The sequence below is a fragment of the Momordica charantia genome (genome assembly GCF_013281855.1).
Source record: "Momordica charantia cultivar OHB3-1 chromosome 8 unlocalized genomic scaffold, Mcharantia_2.0 BLBB01000008.1, whole genome shotgun sequence".
Lineage (NCBI taxonomy): Eukaryota > Viridiplantae > Streptophyta > Magnoliopsida > Cucurbitales > Cucurbitaceae > Momordica > Momordica charantia.
In genome coordinates this window covers 34,074,202-34,098,036 of record NW_028275166.1, presented here as the reverse complement: position 1 = coordinate 34,098,036, position 23,835 = coordinate 34,074,202, and the positions used below count along the sequence as shown (strand labels likewise).

The 23,835-nt window shown below is 38.1% G+C and overlaps 3 protein-coding genes and 1 pseudogene across 5 annotated transcripts in view; 3 read left to right on the top strand and 1 right to left on the bottom strand.

Annotated features, from left to right (window-relative positions):
• The first annotated feature begins 311 nt into the window (after window positions 1-311).
• LOC111013042 (Major facilitator superfamily protein) lies at window positions 312-5,032 on the top strand. Of its 2 annotated transcripts, XM_022287396.2 has the most exons (7): window positions 312-978; window positions 1,073-1,175; window positions 2,269-2,486; window positions 2,575-3,122; window positions 3,423-3,763; window positions 4,343-4,587; window positions 4,655-4,791. In XM_022287396.2, the coding sequence occupies exons 1-7, from the start codon at window positions 976-978 to the stop codon at window positions 4,658-4,660; spliced, it is 1,464 nt and encodes a 487-aa protein (XP_022143088.1). In that variant the 5' UTR covers window positions 312-975; the 3' UTR covers window positions 4,661-4,791. The 2 variants fall into 2 exon arrangements, with proteins under 2 accessions (XP_022143088.1, XP_022143087.1); XM_022287395.2 differs by having other exon boundaries at window positions 317-978; window positions 4,343-5,032.
• Window positions 5,033-5,366: 334 nt separating this feature from the next.
• Window positions 5,367-6,810, bottom strand: LOC111013043 (putative sugar phosphate/phosphate translocator At5g25400 pseudogene; annotated as a pseudogene).
• Window positions 6,811-8,452: 1,642 nt separating this feature from the next.
• On the top strand, window positions 8,453-12,703 carry LOC111013062 (beta-glucuronosyltransferase GlcAT14B). Its single transcript, XM_022287422.2, has 4 exons — window positions 8,453-9,264; window positions 10,833-10,908; window positions 11,180-11,295; window positions 11,824-12,703. Exons 1-4 carry the CDS (start codon window positions 8,712-8,714, stop codon window positions 12,336-12,338), a joined length of 1,260 nt encoding a protein of 419 aa, XP_022143114.1. The 5' UTR covers window positions 8,453-8,711; the 3' UTR covers window positions 12,339-12,703.
• An 824-nt stretch (window positions 12,704-13,527) lies between these two features.
• Window positions 13,528-23,835, top strand: part of EMB3142 (nuclear pore complex protein (DUF3414)) — a 46,206-nt gene continuing 35,898 nt past the window's right edge. The window contains exons 1-5 of one of the 2 annotated variants that reach the window (XM_088127267.1): window positions 13,528-13,912; window positions 14,026-14,121; window positions 14,852-14,926; window positions 15,024-15,128; window positions 15,222-15,332. In XM_088127267.1, the coding sequence (XP_087983393.1) occupies window positions 13,772-13,912; window positions 14,026-14,121; window positions 14,852-14,926; window positions 15,024-15,128; window positions 15,222-15,332 (528 nt within the window). In that variant the 5' untranslated portion in view covers window positions 13,528-13,771. The remainder of the gene's footprint in view (window positions 13,913-14,025; window positions 14,122-14,851; window positions 14,927-15,023; window positions 15,129-15,221; window positions 15,333-23,835) is intronic. The other variant, XM_022287421.2, reaches the window with a different exon arrangement.

Here is a 23,835-nt window from a genome sequence, read left to right as displayed (position 1 = left end):
AAATAATTCCAACATTCACATGACCCTACATATTTCTCATCATAGAAAGTTCCACCTGTATCCATATTTATCTCCTCAGATATAAAGCTTTTTAGGCGTATAACAATAAATGATAAAAATATCTTCAATATGCAATATAGTATTTGAAAACACAGATTTTAGAAACCTAGGTTTCCCAACCCCAAGTTTCATAAACACAACTGTTATTAAAACAATGAACGAAACGTCCCCTTGATGACAAGCTAACTCGAGATTACGCTGTTTTGACTTAAACCACAGAGACTAAATATAAGCATTTTCTAAACCTAGTGAACTAAAACAATCAAAGAAAGATAATGTCCCTTTTCTTCATATGTGCATCAGTAAATCAACATTTCCCATGGGCATTAAATACTTGGAGGTAATACTATCCTACCACACTCATTACAGACCGCATGATCTATAGTTATATTCAGATCATTTGAGTGCCACTCTCACTTGCCCCTATTGAAGGTTTCTTATTTTTATTTGGAAGAGCAAGACAACAGAAGAAGAAGCGCAGGATGGCTTTGGGTAGTGAGTGGGGTAGCAAAAGCACTCACGGGAAGGCTTTGAGTGTCGTGGATCACAATCTCCAAAATCAAACCCCATCTTACCAGCTAGAACGGAGAGATAAAGCTATTGGTTTTGGGTCTTTAAGATTCTCATTGTCGTGTCGTCTAGTCCTTGCAATCAATCTCTTCTTTCCACATTCCCCTTCAATTATCATTCTTATAAGTAACAAAGTTTAAACGAGCAATATGATGAACCTGACCTTCAACTTTATCATGGTCAAATGTGATCTGTCTCCATCTTGTAATGAAGGCTCGCAATTTAGTATTTATCTAATTTGCTAAAGGCTATCTATAAAACGGGAAGTTCCTTCCCACCAATGCATAAACAGACGAGTTGGAGATCAGCACAAGGCTTACTCTCTTCTCTTTTGAAGCTTGAACAATGGTTAGATTTTTTCAGTTCATTGTAGTATTCAAATAGGACCAATGTGATGATTCCAATGTTTCTTTATACGAAGTAACCATTTCAATGCCTACAGGATGAAAAGCAGAGTTTGACAGTTACTGATGCTGTGGATTACAAAGGTTGTCCAGCAAGCCGGTCTAAAACTGGTGGTTGGGTCCCTGCTGCTCTTATTCTAGGTCTGCATTTTGTCTTATCTATCTGATTCATCCCTCCCGCTTGAAGTTTTTCTGGGAACTGAAACCAGAACCAACTTCAAGCATGTGAAGTAAACCAGAAACATGTTGTTTCTGTATCTCACTGAAAAAACAATCTATCTAGTTTGGATTCAACGTTGTCTCAACTGAAATAATATAGCTAATTTGAGCCATAGAACACGGTCTCATAAAACCGTGTAATTTTACCCATCGATTCCTGCTCATTAAAACATAGAGTCGAATAAGCATATCTTGAGTTGGCCCCAAATCCAAATTTGATCTCCTTCCATACTCCACAAGTAGCAGTTTTGATCGAAAACTCAGTCTAATTTATTTCGTACCTTTCACTCATTGTCAAAACAACCATTCAGAGTTCCTAGAGCTCTTTGTAAGGCTTGTTGGAAAACCTTTTGTCGCGAGTTGGGAGAGGAGTTTGATCGAGTTTCGTATTCAATGTAACTATTAGTAACAGCTACATTTGCAGGTTCCGAGTCCCACATGGTGGTTTATGAGATGGTTTTAAAGGATGAACCATGATGGTCAAATTTCATTAAGAAAAAATGTAAATCTTAATCATGGAGGATTCAGGACAGGCTTTTAAAGTTCTATGAAGTTTAGGTTGGTATACATCTTTAGCACATTCAGATTCAGAATCTGTTCAGTCTCAGTTTAGATCAATATTTTTCCACCTCTTGAAGTTAGAGGAAGGGACCCTAAAGAGCTAGCAAAGCCATAACCAACTTCAAATAGTTGTCTATGCCATTAGTCAGATAGCTGAGAATGGGCAAAAGACAAATATTCTAGCTGGATCCTTCAATCATATTTTAATGCCCATCATGTGTTTTACAATTATACTCCACTTTCTGTAAAAGAAATAATATTCTATTCCTGCTCACATTCCTTAGCTGCACAAAAAGTTTCCTTTAGTATGAAATTTTGTCCATCTTGTTTCTCCAATTGGACTCAGAAACAAATCACAACGGTACAAAAATAAAATCATTGAAGAGATCGGATGGAGTTTTGGAGAGTTTTGCTACAGAATGAATATGAATCAAACTCATTAAATCTTGGACAGGGATTGAACTATGTGAAAGGCTTTCAACAATGGGTATAGCTGTCAATCTGGTGACTTACTTGGTGGGAACATTGCATCTGCCTAGTGCAGCTTCAGCCAACATCGTCACAGATTTCATGGGCACAAGCTTTCTCCTTTGCTTGCTTGGAGGTTTTCTGGCAGATTCTTTCCTTGGAAGATACAAGACAATAGCAATCTTTGCCTCAATACAGACACTGGTGATCACAGATTTTCTTTTGTCAAGTTGACATATGACAATCTTATCTTTTCGTTTCATAACTAGAACATAATTGCTATTATGAATAGGGAACTGGAACTCTAGCCGTAATAACAAAGCTACAACAACTACATCCACCTCCTTGTGACCCTAATGCCAGCAAGAAGTGCAAACAAGCCAATGGGTTCCAAATGGGAATGCTCTATCTGCCTCTCTATCTAATTGCTTTAGGAACTGGGGGAATCAAATCCAGTGTTTCGGGATTTGGAACCGACCAATTTGATGAGAAAGATGACAAGGAGAAGGCTCAAATGGCATATTTCTTCAACAGATTCTTTTTGTTTGTCAGCAGTGGGACTTTGTTAGCAGTGACAGTGCTTGTTTACTTGCAAGATGAAGTGGGTCGCAGTTGGGGTTATGGAATTTGTTCTGTTTCAATGTTCACAGCAATTTTGTCATTCCTGCGTGGTACTAAGAGATACAGATACAAGAAAAGCATGGGAAGTCCAATAGTTCATATCTCCCAGGTCATTGTTGCAGCAATAAACAAGAGGAAGATGGCACTTCCATTCAATGATGCTTTGCTATATGAAGATTCTGCTGCAACATCGAGAATCGATCACACAAATCAATTCCGGTGAGTGATTTTTGGCATAAGAAAAAACTTGAGATTAGATCATGTCTGTGTATGCACACATTGAAATAATGTTTACACACACGTCTAAACTGTTTAGAAAATAGAATTCCTAAATTTTCTAGTCTACTTTTATCCAAATTTTCCAAAATAAAAAATTGATGTTATAAATGTGTTTGTGCTAATTCTGCGACAACATTTAACAAGCTCCTGGTTTTGAAAAGAGGTAACTTCCTGTAAATCAAAATTTGGACAAGGGTGATAGTTTTTTGCAGGCTCCTAATTTGTTTTACTTTCTGATAGTTTTCTGGACAAGGCTGCAATTTTTGCAGAGGGAGATTTTGAGAAATCTGTAAACTCTGCTCCCAATCCCTGGAAGCTCTGCTCAGTAACAAGGGTAGAGGAGGTGAAGATGATGATGAGGCTGCTACCAATATGGGCCACAACCATAATCTTCTGGACTGCATACGCCCAGATGATCACTTTCTCAGTCGAGCAGGCATCCACCATGGAAAGATCATTTGGTGCTTTCCAAATTCCCGCCGGCTCTCTTACTGTTTTCTTTGTGACAGCCATACTGATCACACTGGCTCTGTATGATCGTCTCATCATGCCTCTTTGGAGAAAATGGAAAGGAAAACCAGGTAAATACGGAACCTTCAAACTATTCTTCATTCCTGTTCTCTAAATTAACTTGGAGAAAAAAATATACCTTCATCTCTATTTCTGACCATGTCCCTAGTCAAACTGGGATTCCTCTCATTTAGGTTGGGTTACTGTCAGAAATTGTCATCTCTGAAGTTTTTCAGGATAATTTATTTGTATGAGGGCATAAATGAAACGTTTTGTGACTGTTAGTGGGAAACATTTTGAAATAAAGGTAATTTTGAGAAGAATACAAATAATAATTCTTTCATCATGCAAAAAAGACTCTTTGGTTTTACTTTAACAGAGCTTTCATTTGGTCACTTTGGAACTACAGAAATTACAGAATTATAAAAATGTGATAAAATTATGGACTTTGAATAAAATTTCAAAACTTTTATGAATGGTTACAAAGAACCTGCGTATTTGAGAACACAAACTAATCTTCAAAGACTAAGGGTGTCTATCTATATGAACTAAAGAAGCAACATATCAGCCTGCTTTAAGTTTATAAAACAGTTTACCACCGATTAGAATCTTGCAAAAACATGATTCATCTTCATCCATCTCTATTACAGGTTTTACAAACCTACAGAGGATTGCCATAGGCCTTATCCTGTCAACTTTGGGAATGGCAGCTGCAGCTTTAGCCGAGACAAAGCGACTCTCGGTGGCTAAAGCTGTGGGTAGATCCACTGCAACTTTGCCTTTAAGTGTGTTCCTATTGATCCCTCAGTTCTTCTTGGTGGGCTCTGGAGAAGCTTTCATCTATACTGGACAGCTTGATTTTTTCATAACACAATCCCCAAAGGGAATGAAAACTGTGAGCACTGGTCTCTTCCTCACAACTTTATCACTTGGGTTTTTTGTTAGTAGTTTCTTGGTTGCAGTTGTGAAGAGGGTGACTGGAAGCAAGGATGGACAAGGATGGCTTGCAGACAACATAAATTATGCTAGGCTCGACTGTTTCTATGGACTTCTCACCATATTAAGTGCTATAAATTTTGTAGTATTTTTAGTCTGTGCAATATGGTATAAGCCACAGAAACCCAAACAACTTCTGGAGATGCCAACTAGTACAAATGAGGGGTCTGTGGCTGAGAAATGCTAGTAAACCAGCTATATTTTGGGTTTGTTTATTTTTTATCTTGTATTCCACATAAATTCGGAGAGTAGATTAATAAGGATGAGCAAAATAACGGTGGGGCATTAATGAGTACTCTAAATTGACAAAGGACCGTTTTACAATGCAGATATAAATTCCAATAGCTACTCTAATGTTGAATTTGCTAGGTGCTGAACTCTTGATTGCTCTTAAATCCCGCAAAATAAAAATAAAGAAAGAAAAAACAAAATAGGGGTTCAAAACTGCAGTAGGAAAGCCAGTAAAACTGGCAAATTAAAGTTCTCTGTCAGTTGGCAGAAAACTGAAGACCAAATTAATCGATAGACATGTAACCTCCTCCCCTTGAGACGCTTGTAAATCCCCTCCTCCCTTAAATGTCCTTATATTGTCAATATACATATTATTTAAACACAACTGTGACATATATGAACTTCACAAATTGCAGTCAATATCAGCTTCTGCTGGAAATGGGTATCTAACCAAAACGAAAAGAAGATCATAAATAACAGTAGATATTAGTTAAACGTACTGGACAGCTTCCTCCTGGAAGCTCAGTCCCATAAACATCCACAGCAATTCATTCTCCGGTCATAGAGATATATTCTGTACTACAACATTAGGCAGCTAAAATAACCCCAAAACCCCACAATAAATAGATGAACCCAAAAAAATAATATATCTAAGAACACATACCTAATTCAAAACTCCAAAATTTAGCCGAGATATGAATTCGATTTTTGCAGCTTCTTTTAAACGTCGTCGATCTGTTCTCTTCTGCATGTCTCCTCGTAAAAGCTCAAAGATGTCATTAGCCTAATCTTGACTATCATTCTTCCTTTCATTCCCTTCTTCTCTCTCCTCCAACAACCTACCAGCTTCCTCGTCAGCCTGCTGAGCCTTTTTCTGACCCTCCGAGGCTTTAAGTACCTGCAACTTGGAATGATTGTAATATGCAACTCCTAAGAAGGCAAGCCCGTAACCGAACAAATTAATGGGTGTTACTGTATCCTTGATCACAGACCAGGAGAATGCGATCAACAACCAATCCTTCACTACTCCGGCAACATTCATTGTCAAAGCAGACGTTTTACCGACCAGTAAAAACACCGCAAGATTCAAAGCGAAAGCACAGAACGAATTGGTACCAAAAATCACGAAATCCAAATGGAAGCTCGAATTATCCCGCAACAAGGGGTATTCCATTATTAACCACGGAACAGATAAGAAAACCAAGCAACACGGAGCCACGTAGTAAAGCGACGTGATGGGATTCAGCGAGATACCCTTGGAATTCAATAAAATCTGGATCATCACCAATCGGGTTGCCTCGAACGCGACCGCCAACAGCTGCAAAGTTACACCCTTCGAGTTGAATTGCGCCTCTCCATACGCAGCAACCGCAACACCAAGCGAGATCGAGACCATGTTGGCCATAGTATCCGATTTAAACTTCTCCTTCTTGAGCGTAACACCGATCGAGTACACAGCGACAGGCATCAAGGCCTTGAGCATCTGTATAAAAGAAACTGATAGATAGATATATGCCGAATTAGAAAACCAGAGGGAAAGCGAATATAGAGCTCCGATGGGAACCACGGATTTGAGGTAGAGCTCGCGGGACATGGAAACCGGCTCAACAGCTTTGAAAACGCTGACGAGAAGGTAAGCGATCGAGGAACAGAAGGCCATATGGATCATGGTGAGGGAGATCGGGAACGGCCAATTGTACATCTTCTGATCCAGAATGTACTTGTTGTAGACGATGACGGAGAAGCTGAGGAAGATCCATATCGCAACGTACGCATACGAAAGGAGAACTTTCTTCAGAACATTCTCGGAGATGGCTCCGCCTTTCCCCATTTCCGACCAAACTGAAGATCCCAGATCGAAAACTGAAAACCGAACTTGAGGAAGAAAATGGTGAAACTCGGATGATTTTGAGGAGAACGGGAGGATGGATTGGGTTGGGCCGGACAAAAGGATGGTTACGGGCCGAGTTAATGGGCTTCGTTTTGTTTTTTGTTCTTCGTTTGAACTCGATACTTGGCCTGCTGAAGCCCATATCTGAGAAGTTGTGAATGTAAGCCCCATGTCTTCGACAAAAGTCTATTTATATAGAATAATTGTGATAAATAAGTGTCGTCACGAGTTAAGCTGGGTTTTAGTTAGCATTAAAAAACACATCTGATTACTATAATTTCGTTAAAGTACTGATCTAGTCCCTAAACGTTAGTTTCTAACGATTTAGTTTACAAATTTTCTTTCAAATCTATAACAATTTAGTCTTTATAGTTTAAACTTTATAATAATTTAGTCTCTACCGTAAAATGTTTTATCAAAATAAAGTGTCAATTTTTATCATATAACAATTTTGTCATTGTAATTTATAATACATTTTGTCTCTCTTTAGCTTAATCGATCTACCTAAAAAATGAAAAAAAACCAAACTCTTAATTATACGGATTAGATTGTCACAAATTTTCAACTACAATGACTAAATTGTTGCATATATTAAAGTTCGATGACTAAACTGTTACCAAATTTGAAATCCCATAAACTAAATCATGATAAATTAAAGTTGAGATACCAAATTGTTAGTTCAAGTATAGGTACCAAAATTTGTGTTTGAACAACATAATATAAAGTATACTAATAACTTACAATTACATTATTTTTAAACAATCACTAGACGATTATCCAATCCGACGAACGCATTCGAATTTATACGTCACGTCAATATTTTTAAAAACAATTTACAAGTCGTAAGAAATATCTGAATTTATTATGTTAGATAGCAAAGTAAAATAAAAGCTTAATGTGAAATTGGGACTTTATGATATAAAAAGTTGCCGACAAAAGGCAGGTGAGAAGTTTTCAGCATATCACTTCACTAATAGAGATCAGTTAACATGATAAAAGTGTTGCTCACCTAACCAATCAAGCTAGCAATCGACAACAATTGATTCTAACACCTTTTCATATGTCATGCTAAATTGTTTAAAGTTGTAAAGATTAAAATGGAAATTCAAACTAATTAATGATCTACCTTAGCTAATGTCGGGGTTATTTAAATTTAGTATAATTGTAACATTACCTTTACAATAATACAATTATTTATTTTAAAAGTCACAATATATATATATATTTAAAAAGTCACAAATGCATCTAAAAATTTATTTTTATATAATTTGACCACAAATATACAGTGAGGAAAAAAAACTAGTAAAAAATGTTAAATATCTTTTCATTGAGAGATTAAACATAAAATTTAAATTAGAGAAACAAAATTAGATTAAAAATATCAGAAAAATAAAAGTAAAAAAAAAACACTTTAAAAAAGCACATACATATACATATACAAAAATTGGTAATTTTATGGTGGGAAATTATTGGATCTGATTAAATATACTAAAAAAGGCCATAATTTGATGAAAATTAATGAAATCAAATAAAAATTACCTAAATAAACCTCTCCTTCATCCCGGAGCCACAGGAAGAAAAAATGGCGGAGGTGAATTCTTAGGTGTGGCCCAAATGGCCGCAGAATCTAAAGACCAACAAAACATTCACTAATTACTCGCCATTGTACAGTTTCTTTAATTCTCTCTCTCTACCTGTCATCTCTCCTTTTCCACTCTTCAGTGCCATGCCCACCAATGCTAATTATTACCTCAAAACCCACCAATCCACTTGCGAATCTCCGTTTTCTACCAATCCTCCGGCGCAGTTCGTTTCCTTGCAAATTTCTGACCGACCCTTGTACAGTTTTCTTCTGATTATCCTGCCATTTTTGTTGTTTTTCTGCTTCTCGAGCTCTGTTAATGGAGACGAACAGTAAGTTTCAGAAGAAGAGGAAATGGTTTCTTCCCTTGGTGTTTTCTCTGCTTTTGACAGCTTTGGTAGTTTTCATCACGGTTTTCACTTCGCCCCATTTCTTCTCTTCCCAACTCTACCGCAACCGTCTCAAAAATCGGATTCCCCACTTCGTTGAATCGAAGCTAACGGTATCGGAAGCTTCCGGCGATCCAGTTCCTCGCCTGGCATACTTGATCTCCGGCTCCACGGGCGACGGCAAGAGCTTGAAGAGAGCTCTGAAAGCTCTGTACCATCCGAGGAATCAGTACGCGGTGCATTTGGATTTGGAGGCGCCGGTGGCGGAGCGGCTGGAGTTGGCTGATTTTGTGAAGAACGAGCCGGTGTTTAAGAGCGTGGGGAATGTGAGGATGGTTTCGAGGGCGAATTTGGTTACCTATAGAGGGCCAACGATGGTCAGCAATACGCTTCACGCGGCTGCGATTCTGTTGAAGGAAGGCGGCGACTGGGACTGGTTTATTAATCTCAGTGCTTCCGATTACCCTCTGGTCACTCAAGATGGTATTTATTGATTGTTTAGTCTAATTAGTAAACTTCAGAATTCGTTTCTAGCATTCTGATTTCTTTATATGTTATTCCATAATGCTTCCGTTACTTCTTCTTCTTAATCATCATTGTTTTCTTGTTTTTAATTATGGTGGCTGCAACTGGATCATTTCTTCTTCTCCGAAAGAGATGAGGATTGGGATTTGGGCATTTTGACATATTCTGTTTTTTGGCTCAGTTCCAGTTTGTTTCTTCTGGTTTTCTGTTGTTCACGTTCTGAGTTTTCAGCTGATTTGATCATTTTAATCAATCTATAGTTATGGGGGTGTTTAGATTATGGTTATAGTAAGCACGAGATTGATAAGTTTGGATTTGTGTAATTCGTGTTTGAATTACCAGATTTAGAATTTGGGTTTGTATAACTTTGTGCTGTAGGATTTGTCAGAGTTTATGCAATGTAAAAGGTTGGTTTCATATGTTTTAAATTTATATGTAGGATGTGGATTATTAATACAGACTCAGGTTGACTTTGAGTTATACAACTATAATCCATGAGTCAAAAGTATTTACTTGTTTAGGGTGGAAAATTGTGAAGTTTGACTAAATTAGCTTAAACTGCACTTTTGTTTGTTGAACCTATTAATTCTCAGTTTCTGTTTTCTACCCTTTTCCTTCCTTTGATGTGTGAAAGTTTATTACAGTTCATCATTTATACTAGTGGAATATCAATGGTTTGTTAATCATCCACATAACACTTCACTAAAGATTTCACTGGAAACTAACTGTTAGCCATGAAAGATAGCTCAAAGACGAAAATGAAAAAAGATAATTAATTACAAAGACTAGCACATTAGCTTCTCCCTATCTTTCCTCCATGTTTTCGTCTGTTGGAGGGAGAGTGGAGCGGGTTTTTTCTTCTTCTTCTTCGGGAGGCTTTGCCCATCCAATACCAGATTTGAGAGATAACAAAGGTTTAATAAGGCTCCATTTGGTAACGATTTCGATTTTAATTTTCTGGATTTGAAAATCATGCTTCTTTGCTCACCCTTTCTTTTGTATGTTTTGATCAATCTTAAAAATACATTTTAGCTCTTAGTCAAAATTTAAAAACAAAAACAAAATTTTAAAACTACTCTATTAGTTCAAATTTTAGCTTAACTTTTGACAATAGTTTAAAAAAGTAGATGCAAAATAAAGAAATACATTGTGGAAGTAGTGTTTACAAGTTTAATTTTAAAAAACAGAAAACCAAAAATAAAATCTAAACAGGGTCAAAGTTTTCAACTGGAAGGCATGAGCCTAGTATCTTGGAAGGTATCTTGGGGTTTTGAACATTTATATTTGAGACCCAACCCACAAAAAGAAAAAAAGTAGGTTGGTAAGAATCTTCAATAATTGGTTGCCACATTATTTCAAATTTTGCTTACAACCTAAGACATTTGTCTAATGTTTGTTGGGTCTGATTGAGAAGTTTAATCTAGTTTCCTTCGCCTCCACTTCTGATCAGTATATCTTGAAGAAAGGGAAGTTTACAATTAGTTTTCTGATGCAAAGTTCTTTGTTTGCTTTCTTTTATACTACAGATCTGCTTCATTCTCTGATATCCATTCCAAGAAATCTGAACTTCATTGAACATACCAGTGACATTGGATGGAAGGAGTAAGCGCTTTTTCTTCTACAGAAATTTTAAGTTTTCATTCAATTGAGTAGCTGGAGGTCCTGTTTGATAAAAAAATCGTTTCCAATTTAATAATTTTCAATGTTTAAACAGAATGTTGATAAATTATAGATTTAAAAGAAACAGTTGGGAAGCAACCATAATTTAGCAAAAACAAAATCAAAATAAAACGATTATCAAGCCAATCTCAAGTTTTTTTAGGTCATAATAATATGCGTAGAGATGTAAATGTGAATTCTTTTGATCTCTCAGGTACCAGAGAGCCAAACCGGTTATAATTGATCCGGGTTTGTATAGCCTCCATAAATCAGATGTTTTTTGGGTCTCGGAGAAACGGAGCGTTCCAACAGCTTATAAACTGTTCACAGGTGAGCCACGGCCACGGCCACCCCCCCCCCCAATGCATGTCATCTCTTCCATTTCTCTCTAACTTTTTGCTTTCTAGTTCTGTTGAAAATCCAAGAATATACAACAATAAAATTCAGTTCACTAACTAAATTGATCTAAGAGTGCTTCCATTGATGATGCTGGTAAGCAAGTATTTTGCAACTCTATCCCCATCTAAGTTACCATAAGATTTAGAGTACATGTAAGACATGAATCATATTTCAGTCTTTAAACTATCATGCGCTTATTCCTTGTTTAACAGAAATCCAACATAAGCACACATTTTTTCGTTCATCTACCTCTAGTAGACAAATGTTTGAAATTGAAGTCACGTGTAATAGGTCAAGTGTTAGTTTTTAGGCTTAGGCAGAAAAATAATGAAAGTTTTGAAAAGGAAATGTAAAGGGATCCTTTTGGTTTTTACCAACTCTGAGCTGATTTTGTATAGATTTGAATCTTGTGGACTGTAGTTTATTTTTGGCGCTGACTGAAAGATCTAAATTCTTTAGGTTCTGCGTGGATGATGCTCTCTCGCCCCTTCATAGAATACTGTTTATGGGGCTGGGACAATCTCCCAAGAATAGTCCTCATGTATTATGCCAACTTCCTCTCGTCTCCAGAAGGCTATTTCCACACTGTCATTTGCAATGCCGACGAGTTTCGCAACACCACGGTCAACCACGACCTCCATTTCATCTCGTGGGACAATCCCCCGAAGCAACATCCCCATTTCCTCAACCTCATTGACTTCCAACGTTTGGTAGACAGCAATGCACCCTTCGCTCGGAAGTTTGGCCACGACGATCCAGTCCTCGACAAGGTCGACTCGGACTTGCTCGGTTGCAATGCTGATGGATACTTTCCTGGCAGTTGGTTTGATTTGATCGGAAATAACAGTACTTCCCACATGCACAACGTAACAAACACCACTGAACTGAAGCAAGGACCTGGCGCCGAAAGGCTGAAGCACCTGATCCACGGTTTGCTAACAGCACCTGATTTTGACACTTCACATTGCGTGTAGCACCGACGAGGTTCGAGATCGATGGCGGGACGAGCGGGAGAGTGTATAGTTAATAGCATCATAGAGCAGACAACAAAGCTAAAGGGAAGGGAGAGTCACACTGGCTTTCTGGAAAACATGCTTTGGCTTAGATTCTTATATAAAAAAGGTACAATAATTCTGTAGTTCAATAGTCAGCAGCGGAGCTGGTTTTCTTTTGACAGACGTAGTTTTTATGATTGGTCATATAGAGATGTCATTGCATTAGACTTTATCAATGTAACTGATGCAATGTGCTGGCCAATTGGCTGAGTAGTTAGTTAATTTTCTTTTACATGTACTATTATCCAAAGTAAAAAAGTTATAATTAGTTTCAAGTTTCAACAGATGGATCTTCAATCTAAATACCGTTTAACTAGAGCATCGAGTCTTACACCTCCCACGTATGATATTGTAGTATTTTAAGTGATTCCAAATCTGGACGAATTTTAAGTTGTTTGTTACTTCAAGATTTTTAATAATTTGAAATTTTACTCGACAACATTTTCTGAATAAAATAGTTGGATTTTACAGGATTTCATAAAATTTCAAAAGTAAATTACTTATTTAACACTGTCATATTGTAATAATTCAATCAATTTGGATTAAAGGCTTAAATTAGTAAATTTTTTATCTTTTCTTTCATTTTATAGCAACCGTCCAAATAAATAAATTTAATTATATTCATTTCAAATCACTAAAAAGTCATTTTAAATTCATTCGATGCAAAAAATAAAAAAAAAATTCAAATTAAAAAACTAACCTTAAAACCTAAGTACTTGGAGACGAGTTCATAACATTTGAATTCAATAATTACAAGGTGTTTTGTTGAATCATTCACTTTTTCGAATGTTAACAAATACCTTATTCACTATTCGTTTATTTTTTATAGACGATTTTATGAATGGTGAATTGTTTTCTTTTAATATGACAATTAATCATTATGATTATCAAAACAAATATAGGTCAACAACAATTAACATATATCTCCAATAAAGAGGTGGAGAATTTAACTCCGAACGTCAGTACTAAAAAAAATGTTCTACGAACCTAAAAAAACACAGGACCGTGTTTGTCTGCCACTCCAAAGTCCAAACTCCAAACAAACCAAAAACAGCCATCTTTAATTTCGATGAAATAACTAAACTTCGAATGGGTTATTGATTGTATTGGCTATTTGGGTAAAGCGGAAAAATAAAGCAAAAAGGAAAAATGGCGCCTATTTTGCTTCCTTCCGTCTTCTTTCGAAAAACCCAGTGGGCGTAATACACAACTAGGGCTTACGAGCAGGGTTTATCGAACAGTTCTGCGTCTGTAAAATCGCCCTGCATTTTCCCGCGCTCCACCTTCCAACCCCCATTTCATTCTTCCACTTTCTTCGCCGGCTCCACAAGTACTGCCCACGTTCCGCCGCCATGATCTCCTCCAAGCAGAGTCTCCACATTATCGAGTCGGCGCTTCTGGGTCCATCCCCTCCTTCGCCGTCTCAGAGGGTAGAGCTCTTACACGCCATTCACGAGTCTATGCCTGCTTTTCGGTCGCTGCTTCAATTCCCTGTAAGTATGGTGTTGTTTTTCGTCGGTTGCTGAGATGGGTATTTCACCTTTTGTGATTTAGTAGCTTGTACTTGTCTGTTGGTGTTCTAATTTTGTTGAATTTCGGGTTGTAGCCGCCGAAAGCTTCAGACCGTGCACAAGTTCAATCTAGAGAAGTCAGGTGTCCAGATTCTTCAACAATAACGCTCGATGATCAGGACGTCCAAATTGTAAATTCTTCGTGTATTCGTTTCTTTTTTTGGGTTGTCAATCAGAAAATGACGTGGGTGTCATGGAATGCAGATTTGGTTGCTTATTTTTTGGTCGAGCACAGTTGAAAAATGATAGTTTAAGTAATTAACCTTCTTCCCCTTCTTCTTCAATTTTTGTTTCGTGGGAGACAGTAGACAATTGGGTCAGTGGAGAGTCGTTATTTATAAACGGGCGATGACTAGGGTCAATCCCAGCAGCGTCCTAGGAAAATTACGCCCTCTCTAATTCAAAATGTAAAAGAAGTGAACGTTTTAAAACTGTTTGGAACTGGAAGATGAATTTAATTAAACAATCTCCAGCATCATTTAACTTTGCCTTAGTACTCTCAGAAAATAATTATGATTCTTGCTGAGTAAACTAAAGCACAAAAGCAAATTGCTATGAACTGCCGAGTGAGGTTAGTTCTCCTTCGAGGTCAGTTAACTAGGCAATGATGAAGAATAACTCTTCGATCCCATTTCCTTCTCAGTTGGTCTATTATCATGGTTATGTTTTTATTTTTTTGATAAGAGCGTGGTTGTGTTTTTATGTTTGCATTATTCATCCAAGTTATATGAATGTTGAGGACCATAAAATTTTCCCTGTTTTGTTATAGCACAGTGTGGCTTTTATATCCACGTGATTTAATTTCACTTTCTTTTTTTTTTTTTTTGAAAAATTTAATTTAACTTTCATTATCGTTTGTAGGCTTTAAAATTGAGTGATGACCTCCATCTGAATGAAATAGACTGCGTGCGTCTACTTGTTGCTGCCCATCAAGAGGTATATCTCTCTTTCTCATATTTATTAACTGGTATCATATTTCACGTCAGCTTTATTTGTCTCCCTTTCTATGACTTGTTTTTCTTGTTCTTCGTAGTGGGCTTTAATGGGGCGAGAGCCTTCAGAAATTTTCCGCCTTGCAGCAGGGCTTTGGTATACAGAGAGAAGAGATCTAATAATGTCACTCTATACATTACTTAGGGTATCTATATCATCATTTTGTTTCTATCCTAATTTTGAATAATTAAATTATATATTTCATTGCCTATTGTATATTATATTCTTTTGTTTGCAGGCTGTTGTACTTGATCAGGGACTTGAAGCTGGTCTTATATCTGACATCCAAAGACACCTGGAAGATCTTATTAATAATGGACTAAGACAACGGTTGATTACTTTGATAAAGGTTAGTTCTTCATAGGCTCTCTTTGAGGCTATGTCATATGTGTAAACCTTCCTCTGAAGCTTGGAATCATGTTACTATTATGCCATAACATCAACTTGGTATTTAGTTATGTGGACTTTTGAATCTTGAAAACAAAATTTTGCTAGTAAATATGAAATTTGTCTGTATTTTGTGATCTTTTAACATCCTGACCCTAAAAATAGTTTATTTTATATTAGTCTTGTGAGATTTACAGAGACACGTGGTGGTTAGAAAGTGTTGTCCATTTTCATAATCCCGACAATAAGATTTCTGCCTCAAATTGGAGTGTTGAACACAAGTTATTTTGTAACTATTTGATCTAGATGGTAGAGCTTTTATGTAATGCCCTCTTTTGGGAGAAGGGACAACTTTGTCCTTTAGGTTGTTTTTGCCTTGATTATTATTATTTTTTTAAATGGAAGTTTCGATGTCTCTTATTAAAAAAGAAAAAAAAAACGTGTCTTTGTAATTATAGCGTTCCTTTAATCAACTGGTGTTGGAGATAGCCTCACTTATATCATAATTACAACTGGAACTTATTTGTTATGAATGTAGAGGTTGTTGTTCGTGGTCTCTCGAGCCCTCATGAGTCTTTTTTTTGGTTAGTTATTGTACTTTTATCTTGTTTGGTCTTATTTTCCCTCCTTTTTCTTTTGTGGAAGCTTAAAATCCTAAAGTGGATCTGGTTCTTTTATTAGCTCCTAGCCTAGGGATGATTAACATCGTGGAATTTTTGAAGATAGTCTCCACTTTTGTTCATGCCTAAACTGGTGTGTCTAGCGCATGTGTAGTGCAAGGATCTGGATCGTGTTTTGGGGTTATGATTTTTTCTTTTAAAGTGTGGGGTTGTGTATGGTAGGGTGTCTTGCATCTCTTAGCTTAGAGTTAGAGTTTGAGTATTTGAGGAATGATGGAGGAAGTTATTTTGGATCCTCCATTCTACGGGGAAAGGCCTGTATTCTTTGGCGAGCTGGCTCCTTTTCTGTTTTCTAGTTTATTTGGTTGGATTTTTTTTATTCAAACTCCAAAAGGGAGCGTAAAAAAGACTATATAGCTAAATAAAGTACAAATCTCCAAAAATTTCAAGAAAATAAAACATTAAAGAACAAAATGCCTATGACGAACCGAAACAACCAAAACCACTCCCTTCAATTTGCAAAAGCTACACCAATATATTGAACAGGAGAAAAGCACGTCCATAAGCCTTTGATGAGAGCACCGATCGGAGAATGTCCATGGTAAAATTCTTCATTTGGACTTTGTTCTATAGAGGGGTAAATACCGCAGAGAAACTTCAAAGGAAATTACCTCATTGGACTCTTTTTCCCTATGTGTGCACAATGTGTATGTGCAACAATGAAACAGTGGACCACCTTTTTCTCCATTGCCTTTTTGTGTCCAAAGTTTGGGAGTTTATAGCTCTTTGCTAGATTTCTCTCTCTGTATTCCTAGAAGAATTGAGGATTTCATTGCTTAAGGTTATGGAGGAAGGCAGCTCAAGGGCAAAGCTTGGGTTCTTTGGAATTGTGCCGCCCGGGCTCTTTTATGGTCGATATGGAAGGAATGGAATAGTCGGCTTTTTGAAGATAAGTTGATTTTGTTAGATTCTTTTTGTGTGAATATTAAGCATCTAGCTTCTTGGTGGGCTTTACTACACAAGAAAGTTTTTTGTAACTACAATCTTATTTTGCTTACACAAGATTGGAAAGCGGTGATTGTGTAGAGCTTTGGGGAGGGTTACCTCTACCCTCTGCCTTTTGTTTGTATCCCATTTAGGGGCCTTCTTGATTTGAATACACATATGTTGTTTCTTATAAAAAAAAAAAGAAAAGAGAATGTCCAAACAACGGAATTGTCCCATAAGCAAGAATAACAAAAATTTGCAAGAACCATGGTTTGGACAACTTCTGCAAGGAGAACCACAGGTGGCTATAATCCACCCAATGCTATCAATAGACCCCTACAAGTTGCCATCATAAAGGAACCAAAAATTTCAACATGCGAAGGGAAAAACCTTTTGTATTGGATAAAAGGTCCTCAAGGCGTCCATGTATCCCAACCTTTAAACATTATACAACCCAAAAGGAGAGTTCAAAGAATAGACTACCACTCTTTGGTAGAGAACTTGATGCATTAATAAAATATCATTTCTAATTGCCAATTTAGTTGGAGCTTTGGTTTGAGAGAAACCAAAGGATTTTTGAGGAAAAAAGATGACCTTGGTGGAGTGTTTCAGTTTGGCTAAGTTTAAAGCATCTAAATGGCGTGCTCTATCCAATATTTTTGCTTATTACTCTCCTAATATGATATATGCTAATTGGGGGGCTTTCCTTCTCCCAATATAGATATGTACCGGATGTTGCTCAATTTTTATGGATTGTACCTTTTTAATTTTTGCTATTTCTCCCTTGGGAGTTTGTTTAGGTTCCTTTTCATTCACCAATAAAAAGTTTGTTTCTTGTTTAAAAAAAAAATTGCCAATTTGGTTGGAAATAAATTGGAAAAGGTTAATTATGTTTTGACCGATGAAGTTTCATGTAACTCCATTAGTTTGTGGGGCCCTCTCTTTTTTCTTTTCTTGTAATGTCATACATCAATGAAATTATTTTATATCAAAAAAAGAAAAAAGAAAAAAATAAAAAGGGTTAGATAGGTTGTAGGTAGAACTGTGAGGCTCGTCATTTTAGTATCTCCCTTTGGACTCTTTAACACTAACCTGTTTTTACAGTTATCCACTTATCCTTTATTTTTTTATCATCAAAAGTTGGGGCTCTTATGAATAGGCTCTAGTTTGAGGGAGAGTGTTAGAGTATATAGAGCTGTAGAAAACTTAGTAACATGTGTCCACTAGTTGTTGTTGGTCTTTTTTTTATATGTGAGTGTTCAGGCAAAGAGATGGCCCTCTCCTCTCACTCTCCTCCCCCAACCTCTTCCACTGAACGATGGTCCCACTGATCCCTTTTCCGGCCACCTCTCTCCTCCGACATGGCTTCACGGCAACTAACCACAAGGATAGATTACAAATCTTTTTCCTGTTATTTTGACAACAGGACAAAGGGTAGAGTCGTTCAAATTGAAGAACAACACCTGCAAAGACGGTTTTCGATTTATTTCGAGGAGGTGATTTTAGTTTGGATAACAGATACCATCACATACCTTCTTCTCTCACCACAGACACATAAATTCTTTCGGAAGACGCACTGTGTGAATGACTTTGTATAGATTCTCAAAACAACAAACAAGCGAGGAAGCTTCATAGAAATTACTAAAGTGCAACATTCCAGAGGAAAGACAAACATAGTAGTCCCAGCGGGGGAGGACTTTAACGTATGGGAAAACTTCAAGCAGCTCCTCCTAGATTTTCTCAACGGGTATGAGTCAACGAAAAGAACGAAGCCACATACCAGACTCTCGACGACAAAATCCTACGTAGATGCACTAAGTGGTTCTCCATCAACACATAATAAGAAAGAGATTCTCCAGGCACAGACAAAAGAGATCGGACATTTAGATTGGAACCAAATCCTAGTTATCACTAGAAGAGATTTCCACGATGATTGGGGGGTCATCTTAGACACGCTTGAAAGCCAACTGCAGGTCAACCTCATCATCAATGCGTTTCACCCAGACAAGGCGATTCTTAAATACCCAAATGAAGAGTTGGCAAGGCTCCTCAACATGAACAAAGGATGGGCCACGTGCGGAGCATTAACTCTTAAAGTGGAGAGATGGAACAAGGAAAAACATGGGTATAGTACAGTGGTCCCTTCCTACGGTGGTTGGCTAAAGTTCAGGAATTTTCCTCTACATTTATGGAGCGAAGGCCTTTTCAGGAAAATCAGAGACATTTTCGGTGGTTTCATTGACTTTGCAGATGAGAACGCGGCGAGGATTGAATATATGGATGTTGCTATCAGAGTTAAAGGGAATTACGCTGGTTTCATTCCAACGGGGATCATGATCCAAGATGCGGGAACAAAGTTCTTAGTACAAACAACGACTTTTGAGGATGTGAAGTTTTTGATAGGAAAAGAAGCTAAAGTCCATGGGAGTTTCTCGTCGGAAGCAGTTACCAATTTCCATGGAGGACCGGCGGGGAAACCAGGCCTGTGCCCAGCGGACCTGTGGCGGGTAGAAGACGGTTTCTTTTACCCAATGGTCTTTACCAATCCCTCTTTGGTAGCAGTCTTTGTTCCCTCAATACACACCATGAATGAGACAACAGACGAAACCGAGGCCCAAAAGCTCTGCTTCCAAATGGGCCCCACTGACGCGTCCAGAATTTCAGATGCCATTTTCAGAAAAGAACACTGCCACACGCAAAAGCCAACTGAGTCTTTCATAAAAGGAGGGGTTCTGAAAAAAAGGTACAGGTTCAATAGGCTTAGAGATCACACAACAACCAAGAAGTTGCTTTTAAAGAAAGGACAAAAGGGCTCACCGAATTATAAAAAAGGAATTGTTTTTTCTACAGAAGAAGAAAGACAGGAGTTGAGGAAGAAACTTCGAAAAGAGGAAATAGCTGAGAACGCAAAGAAGAAAGGCAGACATTTAGAAGTCTCCTCAAAATCCTCTTGGTCCGGTGAGGATATCCCAAGGCCAGAAAGTCATCCTTCAGGGAATCCCTCTTCGGAATTACCAGAAGGGTACTATAACTGTTTTGATCAGTCATTGGGTGAAGTGTTAGAGGGCATTTACGAGAAACATGGTACAAAGATAGTTGTCGCCCACCTTGAGCCATTAGATTGTCAGCCGCCAGAGGCTTTAGATGAAGATAAGAGAAGAAAAAGGGGAAAATATTAAAGACCACCCTCCCCAAAGGTCTTCTCCTTTACCAAAAATATGGTTATGGAGTTGTGGGAACACAACATGTGTATTAGACCCATACCAAAGAAAGAAAAGGCATGTGGAAAGACAAGTAATTCGACTTCTTCGGATAGTAGAGAGGTTAGAAATTTGCTTGCCACATGGGAGAATGAAGCGAAGTTAGCCAAGCAGTGTGTAGAAGTGGGCCCCTCAGTTTCTAAATGAAGATAATCTCTTGGAACGTGAGAGGTTTGGGCGCGGCCTCAAAACGAGCCCTGGTTAAACGATCTCATTCAGAAATCAGATTCTGACTTAGTTTGCCTTCAGGAAACCAAGAAGAGTTCAGTTGATCGCAGTTTGGTTAGATCTATTTGGAGTTCTAGACATGTCGGTTGGTTGTCGCTCGACGCGGAAAACCCTGTAGGGGGTATTTTAGTTTTATGGAATGAGCAAAAGCTCTCGATTACTAATTCGGTGATGGGCTCCTTCTCCATTACTTTACACTTTAGTCTTCTTGATGGCAGGAACGGTTGGTTTACGGGGGTTTATGGCCCTTCTTCTTCTAGAGGAAGAGCTGACTTTTGGAGGGAGCTAGAAGATTTGGCTTGCTTATGCCAAGGAGTCTGGTGCATTGGCGGTGACTTTAATGTGGCTAGATGGCTTACAGAGAAACACAGTAGAAATCAAGGGCGTATCGCTCGCAATATGAAGAACTTTAATGCCATTATTGAAGCTCTGGACCTGTTGGATCTTTCTTTTGTGAATGAGACTTTCACTTGGTCCAACATGAGAAACTCCCAAACTTTTTCAAGGTTAGACCGTTTCCTTTAGTTTTATCTAAAGATTGGTTGAATATTTTTGCGGATTAGAGAGCTTGAAGGCTTTATCGAACTACATCGGATCACTTCCCTATCCAATTGGCTTCCGAGTTTGTCTAGTGGGGCCCTACCCGTTTTCGCTTTGAGAATGCGTGGCTTGAATCGCCACAGCTGCTTCCCATGGTGGACTGACTGCCCTTCGAGAGGTTGGCCTGGTTTTTGTTTTATGGAGAAACTTAAAGGGCTTAAGGTTGTCCTCTCTCGATGGAACACGGAGGTGTTTGGCCACGTAGACATTCAGAAGGCAGCTACTGGCAGGGATATAAGTGAGCTAGATAAGAAAGAAGAATTGCAAGCCCTCTCTGCCGACGACTTCAGTAGAAGATCCCAATTAAAGGATCAACTAACAAATATCATCATTCAGGAACAACGTATGTGGATTCAAAAAGGGAAGATCAGATGGCTTGAAGAAGGGGATGAAAACTCCCACTTTTTCCATCGATGGACTGCTTATAAAATGAATCGGGCTTTTATTGGGGATATAGAATCTGTCGAAGGCAAGGTGTTGACTTCAGCGTAAGAGATTGAGTTTGAAATTCTGAATTATTTTGAGGTTTTATACTGCACCACAGTTGATAGCTGCTATATGTTAGATAATCTGAATTGGGCCCCGCTACCTACAGATCACAGACATCAGCTAGAGATCCCCTTTACAAAAGAAGAGATTAAGAGAGCAGTGGCAGATTTGGGCACTCTTAAGTCTCTGGGTCCGAATGGGATGAGCAACGAATTCATGAAAAAGGCATGGAACGTATTCAAAACAGATTTGTTGAAGGTGTTCCATGACTTTTTTGAGAAAGGTATAGTCAATAGAAGAAAAAATGAAATCTATACTTGCCTCATCCCTAAAAAGAATCATCCTTCTTCGGTGAAAGACTTTAGACCTATAAGCCTAGTAACATCTCTCTACAAAATCATGGCAAAGGTTTTAGCAAGCAGACTAAAAAAAGTCCTCCCTCTCGTTATTCATGATGCTCAAGCGACTTTTGTGGAAGGTCGTCAGATTCTTGATGCAATTCTAGTGGCAAATGAAACGATCAGTGACTGGAAGAAGGAGAAGAAGAAGGGTTTCCTTTTAAAATTAGACTTTGAGAAAGCCTATGACAAAGTCGATTGGTCCTTCTTAGATGCAGCTCTTCAAGCTAAAGGTTTTGGCAGTGGCGGTTTGCTAAGGATAAAAATTGTTTATGGAGAAGAGTTATAGCTGCTATCTACGGTGAAGAACCTTTTGGTTGGATGTCAAAACCTTCAAATTGTTCCTCCATAGGTAGGCCATGGATTGATGTTCAAGGAACTCGAAGGATTTTCGTAAGTTAATTATTTACAAAGTGGATTCTGGTGATTCAATGAGATTTTGGGAAGATGTATGGATTGATTCTTCTCCTTTGTCTGTTTCTTTCCCCGATATATATGCCATCTCTACCAAAAAAGGAAATTCGATAGCAGCTTGTTGGAATTCTAAGGCCTAGACCTGGGACATCGGTATGAGAAGGAACCTTTTTGATATAGAGCTCGAGAGATGGGTTGTGTTTACTGGAAGACTAGATGGAGTGGTTATCGGTCAAGGGAGCGACTCTTTATGGTGGAATGAGGACAGCAAAGGAAGTTTTTCAGGGAAATCTGCTTTCCTTGCCATCACTTCTCCCTCCCCTGCTCTGAACAGGGCCACTGCATCCCTCATATAGAATTTTAAGGTCCCAAGAAAGGTTAAGATTTTCCTTTGGATGCTTTTTTATAGGAGTACGAATGCGACAGATAAAATTCAAAGGAAGTTACCCCATTGGACCCTCTCACCTTTAGCTTGCCCTATGTGTGTTAAGAGTGCAGAAACGGTGGATCACCTTTTCCTACACTGTACCTTTGCAACAAGGGCTTGGAACTATGTGGCTTCTCTCCTAAGTATCGACTTCTGCGTCCCGAAGAGAATTGAAGACTTTATAGCTGAGGGCTTCGGTGCTTCTCTACTTAAAGGAAAAGCTTTATGTCCTTTGGAATTGCGCTGCTAGAGCTCTCCTTTGGCTTCTTTGGAAGGAACGGAACTTTAGACTCTTTGAAGAGAAAGAGGCCCCTTTTGAATCTTTCGGTGTGAATATTAAGCATACAGCTTCTTGGTGGGCTTCGATCCATAAGAAGGTTTTTTGTAACTATGGTTTTTTGTTGATCCTACAAAGTTGGAATTCCTTGATTGTTTAGTCCTCTTGGGGAGGGCCTCCTCGACCTTCCGCCTCTAGGCTGTTCTTTTGCCTTCTTTTGTTGGGCTCCTTTTGATATGGAATACAATCTTTATGTTTCTTATAAAAAAAAAAGTTGGGGCTCTTACTTTTAATCTGTCTTTTGTGCTCCCTGGTTTTTTGGCCCTATTTGTGCAGGTATTTTGTGTTTTTTTTGTCCTAATAAAAATTATTTTTTTCATAAAAAAACCTCAATTAGGGTGTTTTCTGTAGTCTCTCGGTGGTGGAGGTTTTCTCTTCCCCTGTCTCTAGGGTTAAGAAATTTGGAAGTTTTAACACTCCACTGCAGCCTTAATTGGTGGTCCTAGTGTAAAAGCAACCAAGAGGATTGAGGACATTGTTCTTCTAGTCTGTTTCTGCCCAGCAACGGCTTTTCTGTAGTTCAAGCATTGTGGGGCTTTCAATCTTAGCTGGACCTTTTAACTTATATGGCAATATGGTGGTTCTGGCAATAGAAGGGCAGAGACCCAATACTCCTGGGAAGGCTTTATCGATCAACGAATTTGGTGCTCTTCTCTGGAATGTTTGGGTTGCAATACAATAGAAGAATCTTGAATTATGAGCGGA

Coding starts and splice junctions, on each gene's coding strand:
- LOC111013042 (XM_022287395.2), top strand. Junction 3,123..3,422: donor GATCACACAAATCAATTCCG/GTGAGTGATTTT, acceptor ACTTTCTGATAG/TTTTCTGGACAAGGCTGCAA. Junction 3,764..4,342: donor AAAATGGAAAGGAAAACCAG/GTAAATACGGAA, acceptor TCTCTATTACAG/GTTTTACAAACCTACAGAGG.
- LOC111013062 (XM_022287422.2), top strand. CDS start 8,712: ATGGAGACGAACAGTAAGTTTCAGAAGAAGAGGAAATGGTTTCTTCCC. Junction 9,265..10,832: donor CCCTCTGGTCACTCAAGATG/GTATTTATTGAT, acceptor TTTATACTACAG/ATCTGCTTCATTCTCTGATA. Junction 11,296..11,823: donor AGCTTATAAACTGTTCACAG/GTGAGCCACGGC, acceptor TAAATTCTTTAG/GTTCTGCGTGGATGATGCTC.